The 13,881-nt window shown below is 52.2% G+C and overlaps 1 protein-coding gene across 1 annotated transcript in view; it reads right to left on the bottom strand.

Annotated features, from left to right (window-relative positions):
- Positions 1-13,365, bottom strand: part of LOC140402302 (cytochrome P450 2C3-like) — a 121,320-nt gene extending 107,955 nt beyond the window's left edge. The window contains exon 1 of the mRNA XM_072489984.1: positions 12,911-13,365. Within this exon, the coding sequence (XP_072346085.1) occupies positions 12,911-13,120 (210 nt within the window). The 5' untranslated portion in view covers positions 13,121-13,365. The remainder of the gene's footprint in view (positions 1-12,910) is intronic.
- Positions 13,366-13,881: the final 516 nt, after the last annotated feature.

Raw genomic sequence — 13,881 nt, 5'->3', positions numbered from 1 at the left:
GTCCAGACCGACGCCAGTGGCCATCGGACAGTCTTCCCCGAAGGGAGCCTTCTCCAGAGCCAATGGATGAGGAGCCATGTCCGTGTCAGACTTGTAGGCGCCGACCCCGTCGCGGACGGCGGTCCTGGGGGCGCCAGAGGCGCCGTCGTTCCGACCGAAACTGGGACCAGCCCAGGGACCGTAACTGGGACCAGCCCAGAGGCCGTACCTTCCATGTGGATGAACCTGCGGCGACTGCCCCTGAGGACGTGGAGACGGAGGACGACTGCCTGCAGCTGCATTGTGTGGCAGCTCCCCGTGTGGCCCCCATTAAGGTGACAGTACGGGTCAATGGCCACCCGCTTGAGATGGAGTTGGATACTGGCGCAGCGGTCTCCGTGATCGCCCAGAGGACATTCGACCGCATCAAGCAGGGTATACAGACCCTTACATTAACTGACTCACAGGCCAGGTTGGCCACCTACACGCCGGAACCACTGGACATTGCAGGAACTACAATGACCCCTGTTGTCTATGGACGCCAGGAGGGGCATTTCCCACTTATCATGGCCATGGGCCCAGCCTGTTGGGTCGGGACTGGTTGCGCCATTTGCGGTTGCAATGGCAGCACATCCTCCAAACAGTTTCTGAAGGGTTGACTGAGGTGCTAGGACGATACCCAGATGTATTCCAGCCTGGTTTGGGGAAAATAAAAGGGGCCGTAGCCCATATCCAAGTTGTACCAGGAGCCACGCCGCGCTATTTCCGGGCGCGCCAAGTGCCTTACGCCTTGATCGAGAAGGTAGAAGGGGAGCTCACTCGTATGGAGAGTTTGGGTATTATCAGGCCCGTCCGTTTTGCTGACTGGGCAGCACCAATTGTACCTGTAATGAAGCCAGATGCCACAGTTCGCTTGTGTGGCGACTATAAACTTACAGTGAATACGGTTTCCCGACTCGACCGATATCCAATGCCTCGCATAGAGGATCTCTACGCAAAACTTGCAGGTGGACTCTCGTTCACAAAATTAGATATGAGTCACGCCTACCTGCAGTTGGAGCTGGACCCTGCCTCCCGACCATATGTAACGATTAATACACACCGGGGCCTGTATGAATATACACGGTTGCCCTTTGGAGTATCCTCTGCCTGCGCAATTTTTCAACGTGTTATGGAGGGCATTTTGAGAGGTTTACCACGTGTGGCTGTCTACCTAGATGACGTTTTGATTACAGGGACGTCAGAGCAGGAACTTTTGGAAAATCTGGAGGCTGTCCTCAGACGCCTTTCGGAGGCTGGAGGCTGTTTACGTCGCACAAAGTGCGTATTTCAGGCAAAGGAAGTAGTCTACCTAGGTTATCGGGTGGACCGCGAAGGTTTGCACCCCGTCGCAGAGAAGGTGCGCGCAATTCAACATGCCCCCGCCCCGACTGACACTTCGCATCTTCGTTCTTTTCTCGGTCTCGTAAACTATTACGGGAAGTTCCTCCCCAATCTGGTAACTACGCTGGCCCCTTTGCACCTTCTACTAAAGAAAAATCACACCTGGGTTTGGGGTCAGCCGCAAGAAACCGCTTTCCGGCGGGTAAAGCAACAATTGTCGTCGTCTGGGTTACTAACCCACTATGATCCTGGAAAGCCTTTGCTCGTCACATGTGATGCATCCCCATATGGTATTGGGGCCGTCCTGTCCCACAAGATGGAGAATGGGGCCGAACGACTGATAGCTTTCGCCTCCCGCACATTGACTGCAGCGGAGAAAAAGTAAGCGCAGATCGAGAAGGAGGGCCTGGCAGTGGTTTTTGCGGTGAAACGCTTCCACCAGTACGTGTACGGCCGCCATTTCACTATCGTGACTGATCATAAGCCCCTGCTGGGACTTTTCAGAGAGGATAAGCCAATACCGCCCATTGCTTCTGCACGGATCCAGCGCTGGGCTTTGTTGCTTGCTGCATATGAGTATTCTCTGGAGCACAAACCATGTACGCAGATTGCAAATGCCGACGCACTGAGCCGATTGCCTTTATCGGCCGGCCCCATGTCGACCCCCACGACCGGTGAGGTGGTTGCAACCCTAAATTTTTTGGACACCTTGCCTGTCACGGCATCACATATCCGTGAGTGGACCCAGAAGGAGCCAGTCCTGTCAAAGGTTCGGCACATAGTCCTGTATGGTGGGCAGCATAGACAGCTCCCAGGCGAGTTGCGGGCATTTTCCTCCAAGCTGTCAGAATTCAGCGTGGAAGACGGCATCCTCTTGTGGGGGACACGTGTGATTGTCCCGGAAAAAGGCCAGGAGCTGATACTATCAGACTTGCACAATGGGCATCCAGGCGTGACCAAAATGAAAATGTTGGCCCGGAGTTATGTCTGGTGGCCAGGCCTCGACACCGACATTGAGAAGATGGCCCAAAACTGCTCCATTTGCCAGGAGCATCAGAAGCTTCCGCCGGCCGCGCCCCTACATCACTGGGAATGGCCAGGGCGGCCAGGGCGGCCTTGGGCACGCTTGCATGCAGATTTCGCAGGCCCTTTTCAAGGATCCATGTTCCTTCTACTAATTGACGCCCAGTCCAAATGGCTAGAGGTGCATAAGATGCAGGGGACAACGTTCTGCGCAACAATTGAAAAGATGCGTTTATCGTTTAGTACGCATGGCCTCCCCGAGGTGCTGGTCACGGATAACGGCACTCCATTCACGAGTGAGGAGTTTGCTAGGTTCACAAAGATGAACGGCATCCGCCATATCCACACTGCCCCTTACCACCCTGTGGTAGTATGTATTAGGGGTCATGTGGGACTGGAAGCCCTAATGTCATTGGCTGACAGATCCCGGGTCCTGGTTGGCCGTTGACCTCTAGCTCCGCCCTGAAGGCGGAGTATAAGAAGCCGGAGTCCTCCCCCGCAGGCCATTCTACTATCGAGCTGCGGGGGAACAGACACGCTTAATAAAGCCTCATCGACTTCACTCTATTCGTCTCACGGAGTCTTTGTGCGCTACAATTTATTAAGCGTGCCTAAAAAGGACTATGGAGCTCAGGATCATCCCGGAATGCCTGAGGATCAGCCCCCACGCAGTGAATGCGGCAGCAGCCTTCAAGCACTGGCAGACTTGTTTTGAGGCCTACCTCAGAACGGCCACCGGCCGGGTCACAGAAGACCAAAAACTACAGGTCCTGCACTCGAGGTTAAGCACGGAGATTTTCTCCCTCATCGAAGACGCGGAGGATTTCCAGACGGCGTTCGCAGCACTGAAAAGTCTCTATGTCCGCCCAGTTAACCAAATCTACGCTCGCTACCAGCTCGCGACGAGACGGCAAGGTCCCGGAGAATCGATGGACGAATTCTACGCCGCGCTGCTGATTTTGGGACGAGCCTGCAGCTGCCCTTCGGTGAACGCAAATTAACACACGGACATGTTAATGCGCGATGCTTTTGTGGCAGGTATTAATTCCTCCCAAATCCGCCAAAGACTTCTAGAAAAAGAGTCGCTAGGACTCTCAGAGGCACGGGCCCTAGCAGCCTCTCTAGACGTGGCCGCGCGTAATACCCGCGCCTACGGCCCCGACCGCGCGGCAGCCCATTGGGCTCCGTACGTACCCGTCGAGACAAACTCACCCCCCCCCCGGACACCCCACAGGCTTGCGCGGTCTAAACGCCAAGTCGCACCGGGGGCGCCCGCTGCTATTTCTGCGGCCAGGCGAAACACCCCCGGCAGCGCTGCCCGGCCCGCGCAGCAATCTGCAAGAGCTGCGGGAAAAAGGGCCATTTCGCGGTTGTGTGCCGGTCCCGCGAGGTCGCCGCTGTCCCGGGAGAACAGGGAGCCCTGCAAGCCGCTTACGCTCCCCAACCTCCCCAGCGCCCCATGTGCGACCCGCAGACGCTGCCATTTTGGGTCCCGGCCACCACGAGGGGAGGAAGGGCGCTGCCATCTTGGACCACCCCAGACCTGTACGACGCGTGGGGGTGGCCATTTTGTCCACCCCCGCCGCCATCTTGTGACCCCCCAGCCATGTGCGATGTATGGGGGCAGCCATTTTGTTCATACCCGACGCCATCTTGGACGGCAACAACGGACCCCAGTGTCGACGGCTCCACGGGGTTCGAGGAAGACGCTCCACTGCTACAACCACGTCTCGCTTCAATTACGCTCGATCAAGCTCGGCCCCGGACACTCCAGACGACGACGACAACGGTGCTAATAAACGGGCACAAGACACCATGCCTAGTCGACTCCGGGAGCACGGAGAGCTTTATCCACCCCGACACGGTAAGACGCTGTTCCTTGACCACCTATTCCAGCGCACAAAAGATTTCCCTAGCTGCAGGATCCCACTCCGTACAGATCCAAGGTTTCTGCATAGTTACCCTAACGGTGCAGGGGAGGGAGTTCAAAAACTACAAACTACACGTCCTTCCCCAACTCTGCGCCCCCACATTACTGGGATTAGATTTCCAGTGCAATCTACAGAGCCTTACGTTCAAATTCGGCGGCCCAATACCCCCACTCACTATCTGCGGCCTCGCAACCCTCAAGGTGCAACCCCCGTCCTTGTTTGCGAACCTCACCCCGGATTGCAAACCCGTCGCCACTAGGAGCAGACGGTACAGCACCCAGGACCGGACCTTCATTCGGTCCGAAGTCCAGCGGCTACTAAAGGAAGGCATAATCCAGGCCAGCAATAGTCCCTGGAGAGCACAGGTGGTAGTAGTGAAGACAGGGGAGAAACAAAGGATGGTCATAGACTATAGCCAGACCATCAACAGGTACACACAACTAGACGCGTACCCTCTCCCCCGCATATCCGACATGGTCAATCGGATTGCCGAATATAAAGTCTTCTCCACCGTGGACCTCAAGTCCGCCTACCATCAGCTCCCCATCCGCCCAAGTGACCGCAAGTACACAGCCTTCGAGGCAGACGGGCGATTATACCATTTCCTAATGGTCCCATTTGGCATCACAAACGGGGTCTCGGTCTTGCTACGGGAGATGGACCGAATGGTTGATCAACATGGGTTGCGGGCCACGTTCCCGTATCTCGACAATGTAACCATCTGCGGCCACGACCAGCAGGACCACGATGCCAACCTCCAAAAATTCCTCCAGACCGCCAAAGCCTTGAACCTCACGTACAACGAGGACAAGTGCGTTTTTAGCACCAACCGGCTAGCCATTCTGGGCTACATAGTGCGCAATGGGATAATAGGCCCCGACCCCGAACGTATGCGCGCCCTCATGGAATTTCCCCTCCCGCACTGCTCAAAAGCCCTGAAACGCTGCCTGGGGTTTTTTTCATACTACGCCCAGTGGGTCCCCCAGTACGCAGACAAGGCCCGCCCCCTAATACAGACCACGACCTTCCCTCTGTCGACAGAGGCTTGCCAAGCCTTCAGCCGCATCAAAGCGGATATCGCAAAGGCCACGCGCATATGCGCGCCATCGACGAGTCCCTCCCCTTCCAGGTTGAGAGCGACGCCTCCGACGTAGCTCTAGCGGCCACCCTTAACCAAGCGGGCAGACCCGTGGCCTTTTTCTCCCGAACCCTCCACGCTTCAGAAATCCGCCACTCCTCAGTGGAAAAGGAAGCCCAAGCCATAGTGGAAGCTGTGCGACATTGGAGGCATTACCTGGCCGGCAGGAGATTCACTCTCCTCACCGACCAACGGTCGGTAGCCTTCATGTTCGATAATGCACTGCGGGGCAAAATCAAAAACGACAAGATCTTAAGGTGGAGGATCGAGCTCTCCACCTTCAACTACGAGATCTTGTATCGTCCCGGAAAGCTGAACGAGCCGTCCGATGCCCTATCCCGCGGCACATGTGCCAACGCACAAATTAACCGCCTCCAAACCCTCCACGAGGACCTCTGCCACCCGGGGGTCACTCGGTTTTTCCACTTTATCAAGTCCCGCAACCTCCCATACTCTTTAGAGGAGGTCCGTACAGTCACAAGGGACTGCCACATCTGCGCGGAATGCAAACCGCATTTTTACAGGCCGGATGGTGCGCACCTGATTAAGGCTTCCCGCCCCTTTGAACGCCTTAGTCTGGATTTCAAAGGGCCCCTCCCCTCCACCGACCGCAACACATACTTCCTTAATGTGGTGGACGAATACTCCCGCTTCCCATTCGCCATTCCCTGCTCTGACATGACCGCGGCCACAGTCATTAAAGCCCTGAACACCATCTTCACACTGTTCGGTTGCCCCGCATGCGTCCACAGCGACAGGGGGTCCTCTTTCATGAGTGACGAGCTGCGCCAGTTCCTGCTCAGCAAGGGCATAGCCTCAAGCAGGACGACCAGCTACAACCCCCGGGGGAACAGGCAAGTAGAGAGGGAGAACAGCACGGTCTGGAAGACCGTCCTACTGGCCCTACGGTCCAGGGACCTCCCAGTTTCACGGTGGCAGGAGGTCCTCCCGGACGCTCTCCACTCCATCCGGTCGCTATTATGTACGAGCACTAATCAAACGCCTCATGAGCATCTCCTTGTCTTCCCTAGGAGGTCCTCCTCTGGAACGTCGCTGCCGACCTGGCTGGCGGCCCCAGGACCCATCCTGCTCCGAAAGCATGTGCGGGCACACAAGGCGGACCCGTTGGTCGAAAGGGTTCACCTCCTCCACGCGAACCCGCAGTACGCTTACGTGGAGTACCCCGACGGCCGACAGGACACGGTCTCCCTGCGGGATCTGGCGCCCGCCGGCAACACACACACCCCCCCGACACCATTCACCCAACCCCCCCCCCTTCCTGCCACCGCCGCACCCCGCGACCGCCCCCTTCCCAGGAGGATCGGGTCCCCTCCCCTCAGGCCCGACCAAGAATAAAGCCCAAGCTGAAACCGTAAGGCTCCCGGAGACGACAACACCGGTACAAGCACCACCACCACCACCGGGGCCGAGGCGATCGACACGGACGACCAGACCGCCCGACCGACTCGTGGCGTCGATCTAAATCAATATATGGACTTTTCACAAGAACATTTTGCTTTTCTCCCGATACCTTCTGTAAATAGTTGAAACAGGACAAAGTTGTACATACTGTATTGCCATATGAATGTTTTCCTCCCAGGACCAGCCCTGTAAACCCTTACCACCATGCGAAGCATCACCCCGCCGGGTTCATTTTTGACAAGGGGTGAATGTGGTAGTATGTATTAGGGGTCATGTGGGACTGGAAGCCCTAATGTCATTGGCTGACAGATCCCGGGTCCTGGTTGGCCGTTGACCTCTAGCTCCGCCCTGAAGGCGGAGTATAAGAAGCCAGAGTCCTCCCCCGCGGGCCATTCTACTATCGAGCTGCGGGGGAATAGACACGCTTAATAAAGCCTCATCGACTTCATTCTATTCGTCTCACGGAGTCTTTGTGCGCTACACACCCGGCTTCAAATGGGTTGGCAGAGATTCAAAAGAGGCCTAAAGAAGCAGTCTTCCGGATCAATGGACACGAGACTGGCTCACTTTTTGTTTACGTACAGGACCTCCCCCCATGCAGTGACTGGGGTAGCTCCCGCAGAACTCCTAATGCGCCGGAGACTTCGCACCCGCCTTAGTATGGTTTTCCCGGACATTGGCGCAAAAGTACGCCGCACACAAGAACGGCAGGGACAGGGATTTTCTCGGCATCGTCCGATTCGGCAGTTTGCGCCCGGCGACCTAGTGTTCGTTCGGAATTTTGCTGGTGGTGCCCAATGGGTTCCTGGTGTAATCTTTCGCCAAACGGGCCCTATATCTTACCAAGTGCAAGCCCAGGGTCGTCTCCAGCGAAAACATGTAGACCACGTTCGGTCCAGAAGATCATCCCCTCAAAAGATTCCCCGCCCCCGGAGCTCATTTCAACAGCCGCAGAGACCAGAGACAAGGGAAGGTAGTCCTCACAATCTTCCACTGGTGCCTCACTCGAAGCCTGTGCAGGTCGTTACGGGACCGAATGGAGATAGAGACGCTGACATGACGGAGGCAGCAGACTCTGACTCCGAGATGGAGACACAGGATGCATCAGAGGGGGAATCCTCGGGTCCACAGGCTGTGGATGTACAACTGTTGCGCCGTTCATCACGGAAGCGCCGGTCTCCGTCTCGTTACACGCCGCCTGATCCAGCGCCGCGTGCAAATGGTGTCCGGCCTGCGGCCAAACGAGTCCGACGCCCTCCTTCGCCAGGGTCTTTGGTGGATTCCTTGGACTTTGGGGGGGAGAGATGTTATAACCTGCCTACTTACCATTGGCTGGGGACTAATGACTATCCCACAATCCTGTGGGAGTATGAGCTTCCCCAATGAGGGGGGCGGAGAAACCACTAGTAAACTCCTAGTATAAATAAGCTGGCCAGTTCAGGAACCAGGAGGAAGGAGTATGTAGCAAGGGAAGTTACTACTACTGTTATGTATATATGTTATAGTAAATAAATGTTATTACTTTGTATCCTTAAAGCTCGTGCTGGATTCTTCGTGGCCCTTACAAAAGCCACATTATAGGCTTTCTCTTTTGCTTTGATGCATTCCTTGACTTCCTTTGTCAGCCATGGCTGCCTAATCTCCCCTCTGATAACCTTTCTTTTCTTTGGGATGAACCTCTGTACTGTGTCCTCAATTACTCCCAGAAACTCCTGCCATTGCTGTTCTACTGTCTTTCCCACTAGGCTCTGCTCCCAGTCGATTTTCGTCAGTTCCTCCCTCATGCCCCTGTAGTTACCTTTATTTAACTGTAACACATTTACATCTGATTCTACCTTCTTTCTTTCAAATTGCAGACTGAATTCTACCATATTATGATCACTGCCTCCTAAGTGTTCCCTTACTTTAAGATCGTTTATCAAGTCTGGCTCATTACATGACACTAAGTCCAGAATGGCCTGTTCCCTCGTGGGCTCCATCACAAGCTGTTCCAAAAAGCCCTCCTGTAAACATTCAATGAATTCCCTTTCCTTGTGTCCACTGGCAGCATTATTTACCCAGTCCACCTGCATATTGAAGTCCCCCATGATCACTGTGACCTTGCCTTTCTGACATGCACTTTCTATTTTGTGGTGCATCTTGTGCCCCTGGTCCTGACCACTGTTAGGAGGCCTGTACATAACTCCTATTATGTTTTTTTTGCCTTTGTGGTTCCTCAACTCTACCTACACAGACTCCACATCATCTGACCCTAGACGCGGAGGGTGTCCTCATGGTTCTTCTTCTTTCACTTCTCTTTTCTTCTCTTCTCTGGTCCTGGAGCTTCTGGAGTTCTGTGGGCTCAAGCATAGTGTCTGTTATTTTCTTGGTTTAATATCTCGTATGATAGCCTGTCCTTCCTTTAGTGCCAATTACTCCCTTTATAATTGGCCACTATGTGTGACTCCCTCATGTTTTCCCCCAAAAACCGAATTTCAGGACAAGACACACTTACAAATACTGAACCAGTGCGAGCCATCTCGCAGACTGTACGGTTTACCTTCCAAATATTTGGGGATGTAAATAGCAGAGGTTGGCAACCTAAGGGTTACCTGAAAACAAAACAAAACTTTTTGAACAAAACTTGCCGAAATGAGGTGCGTATGGGCCGCGACGGGTAAGATTTGGATGGAGTATTCGGGTAGGACGGCGACCAATGCCGTGTGTGCCCTACCCGAATGTAGCTGACCAGAGGGGGGTTCCCAGGCAGGGTGGGTCCCAATGCCGTTTCTCCACTGCCTGAGCAACCGACAAGAATGGGCAAGAAATGTAGTCATCGTGGGAGGTTGCCCTATTGGTTCTTCCTTCGAACCAGAAGGGCAGTTACGAACGGGGGTCTGTGTTTCAGTCGAAACTCTGCAAAAGCCCAGACAGCATTGATACAAGCAGCCATCTGCATAATAATGAAGCGGCCATCTACATACTAATGAACGATCCCCGGGAACAATCGAAACATTTGGGATAAACAAGGCCAAGCCAGACTCCTCGGCACCAGCAGGAGCCAACACAAAAGAGGTTAACGGACACCTCAAGATTGCCCATCGATCAGGGAACCATGAACCAGGATATTAGTTCAATTATAGTTTATTATTAAACATAGAATTGGTTCCATACTTAATAACTTACACGCTACTGCACATTAGACGACAGCTTAAATGACCTTTACTTAACTTTCAAGTGACCGTCTCTGTGCAGGTTAGATAAGGCCTTTATCTGGTTCCCCAAGTGTGGCGGCTGGAAGTTGTCAGGTACGTCTGGGCTGAGGTTCGTCCTTCTGGGCGCGATCGCGGGTCCCTGAACTTCTCTGGTCGATATGCTGCAGTTAGTGGGGCAGAGACCTGTCCCAAAAGAGACAGCGTTGGTCACGCAGTTCCTCTTATCCTCCGATCGTTCGAGCTCTTTTGGGCGGTCCCAACTCGGGATCCAATGGATCGATAGGATTTCGATCACCCTCATCGATTCTGGCCAGTTAGGGGCGGGTACCTTGATGGCTGGGCGGGTCCTGGTTATTATTGTTCAAGGCACATATGCACTCCCAAATAAGGTGAATAGGCGCCCCCGAGTCTGTTACTGCTGTTATGTTTCAATCTGAGCCCATTGTCCTGGGGAGATCTGTGATTGACCTCCAGCAGGTGCAAATTTCTGCATAGGTCTAGATTGCTTTTGCAAACTGTATTTTCTAGTACACCTGGTAATCTATAATGGGTAAAAGTGAGCATTAAGACCCTAGAATTAAATACCATTTTAAAACTCACTCATAGCAAAACACACATTCAGCACAATTCATTTCAAAACATCCAGCTTACAAGATAGCATGCCATTGTTCTAACACAACTTTAAAATACATTGTTTCTGATAAAGCATGCGCTTTAATGAATACATTTCTCCAAAGGCAAGCTCCACGACAACAAGGTGGCTAACAGCCAATACAGAAAAGAGTGCTCAGACCGCATTCTTCAGCTCAGCCAAGAATCTATGTTTCCTATTAAATGAGTGACAACACACTCGACTCAAATTTATTTGATATTAACCTAAACCAATTAGGATTACATTGGGGTGTAATTAGATGGCTAAAGACAGATATGATATAGTATAACCGTGATGGATTTTCGGCCATCTCTCTCTCTCTTTCTGATTCATTCTCTCTCTCTCTCTTTCCGGAATCAATCTATACTTTGACTTAACTATTCGCTGTCTTTCATATTTCATTTTCAGATTTTGACTTCTAAAGTTATTGCGAGCTGTTTGCCTAAGCAAGAAAATCATTTCTGTGACTCTTTGTAAGTTTCAATTGTCTACAAATTGCCTCTCTTGTGAGTCCTATGCTGGACGTATTAGAGAATTAGACTTTTAAATGACTCTCAATTGTAATCAATAGAAGACAAATAAAACCATTCTTATTTGCACCTGAGAAGTTTTAACTTAAATTTCTACTGAGTTCTATTAATCGCAAAGTGCTGTTAGTACCGCACGGTAGATCTAACACCAACACACACAAGCTGTGTCTTGTCTGTGTCACAGCCTGACCACAATTCCCATTATCCTTTGCGGGTGGCCATTTTTGATGGCCACAGAACAGATATTAAAACAGATGCCCAAAATTTAGTTGGAAAGGTTGGTGCGGAGATCAATCTTAAAGAAGACACAGATGGTGAAATTCAAGAAGTGAATTCTAGAGACTGGCGCCTAGAAAGCTGAAAACACATCCACCAATGATAGAGCGAGTTGGGAATGAAAAAGAAGTGGTGAGGCCATATAGTGATTTGAACACGAAAATGAGAATTTGAAATTTGAGGCATTGGACCAGGAACCAATGTAGGTCAGGGAGCACATAGGTTATGGGTGAACGTTCAGATGCGGGTGTAGCACACAAAGACTCACGAGAGACGAATAGAGATGAAGTCGATGAGGCTTTATTAAGCGTGACTTGTTCCCCACAGTTCAGTAGCAGACTGGCCTGCGGGGGAGAACTCCTGGTTCTTATACTCCGCCTTCAGGGCGGAGCTAGAGGTCAACAGCCAACCAGGACCCGGGATCTGTCAGCCAATGACATCACGGCTTCACAGTCCCACATGACCCCTAATGCATACTACCACATTGGGCAGCAGAGTTTTTTAGAGGGTAGAAAAGAGGAGGCCAACCAAGAGATCATGACTGTAATCTAAAGAATGGAAGTGGAGCAGACCCGATGGTCCGAAAGGCCTACTGCTCCTCCGTCTGGTGGTCTTAAATGCATCAATGTGGGATTCAGCAACAAATGGGCTGAAGCACGGGTAGTAATGGATGACTGACTAGGCGGTTTAATTACTGTTGCACAGGAACTTTGGTCTGCCAGTTTCAGTTAGGATAGTTTTAGGGACACTAGTAATACCCTCAATATCGCTAGTACAAGTCCACCAACCTTTATTTCTGAGCAGTATAAGTAACCTGAGCTGGAAAATATAGCTTGTTTGAATATTGGTTGGAAAATATTTGGTTTGGCAGTGAGTCTTGCTTTAGTGGGTCATCGACACTCAGTAATTTTACTAAACAGTTTTATAAGAGCTTCTTGGATGAATCCTCAGAGGCACTCCGGCCAGTGTGAATTTCATGGAATTTACAGTGCAGAAGAAGGCCATTCAGCCCATCGAGTCTACACCAGACCCTGAAAGAGCACCCTACTTAAGCCCACATTACAACCCTAATCAGGTAACCCAGCAACCCCAACTAACGTTTTGGACACTACGGGGCAATTTAGCGTGACCAATCCCCTAACCCGCACATTTGGATTGTGGGCGGAAACCGGAGCACCCGGAGGAAACCCGCGCAGACACGGGGAGAACGTGCAAACTCCACACAGACAGTGACTCAAGCCAGGTATATAACCTGGGTCCCTGACGCTGTGAAGCAACAGTTCTAACCACTGTGCTACCATGCTCCCAAATGAGTCAAAACGTTTAAAGGAAAGGAACAAAGTTGGAATGAAAAACGGGCATTGCAGTATTCAGCACCTTACCTTCATGAGAGACTTGTTTGGTGCTCTTCTATCCACTTGGAATAGGTTGCCAAGAATTGGGAGGGCAGAAGGACCTGGCGGGAGCCTTCCTTCCCATGCCTGTTTGTGTTTAAGAAACCATTTAATGAACAGAACACTTAGCAAAACAAAAAGTAGAGTTGTGCCTGGACCATTTAAACCCATGGCGGCGGCTAAGGAATACAGAAACATTTCAGCGATCTGGTCCCCAATACTCGGAGTGCTGTCTCACTGGGGAAACAGTTGCTGGCTATCGACGGCTGTCTTCAACGGCACTGCTGCACCTCCTGTGTTGACGGCACACAGTCTAATATTAGCGAGGCTCTGAGACAGGTTGTGGTGTTTGCACGTCTGTTTCGTTTCAGGGGATGTATTTGTCAACCTGGAAAACTAGGCAGAAATTACACAGAGGGTACACGGGCTGCAAACATCTGACAACCCAGAAGAACCTTACTCATTATCTTGTAAACATGTGATCATATACTCTGAGGAATTGGAACACTCCCTCTCCATAGCTCAGAGGAATTTGTTTAAAGGAACTGAATATGAAAATTTGTTCTTACTACATGAGAGAACAGGGCCTGGATTCTCCACACCCCAACGCCAAAATCGCGTTCAGTGATGGGGCGAAGAATCCAGTTTCTCGCAAGAAATCAGGACTCCGAGAGTACGCCCCGCCGACTATCTGAGGCCCGCCCCACTATTCTCCCTCCCCGACTGGCTGAATTCCTGACGGCATGGAACACTTATGCTCCCACCGTCCATGATACCCACGTGGCGGCTACGGATTCAGTCCATGGCCACTACAGTCGAGGGAGGGGCAAACAGGGTGCAGAGGGGGAGGTCTCATTCGGGACTGGGGGCTATGTGGCGGGCGGTCCGGGACGGGTGAGCGGCCGATTCAGGGCACTATTTCGGGGTCCACGTCCGCGGGCTGAGTCCGCCATGGGGCA

This window comes from Scyliorhinus torazame, chromosome 25 (genome assembly GCF_047496885.1).
Source record: "Scyliorhinus torazame isolate Kashiwa2021f chromosome 25, sScyTor2.1, whole genome shotgun sequence".
Lineage (NCBI taxonomy): Eukaryota > Metazoa > Chordata > Chondrichthyes > Carcharhiniformes > Scyliorhinidae > Scyliorhinus > Scyliorhinus torazame.
The sequence above is the reverse complement of the archived record's forward strand: the minus strand, read 5'-3'. Positions and strand labels throughout refer to the sequence as shown.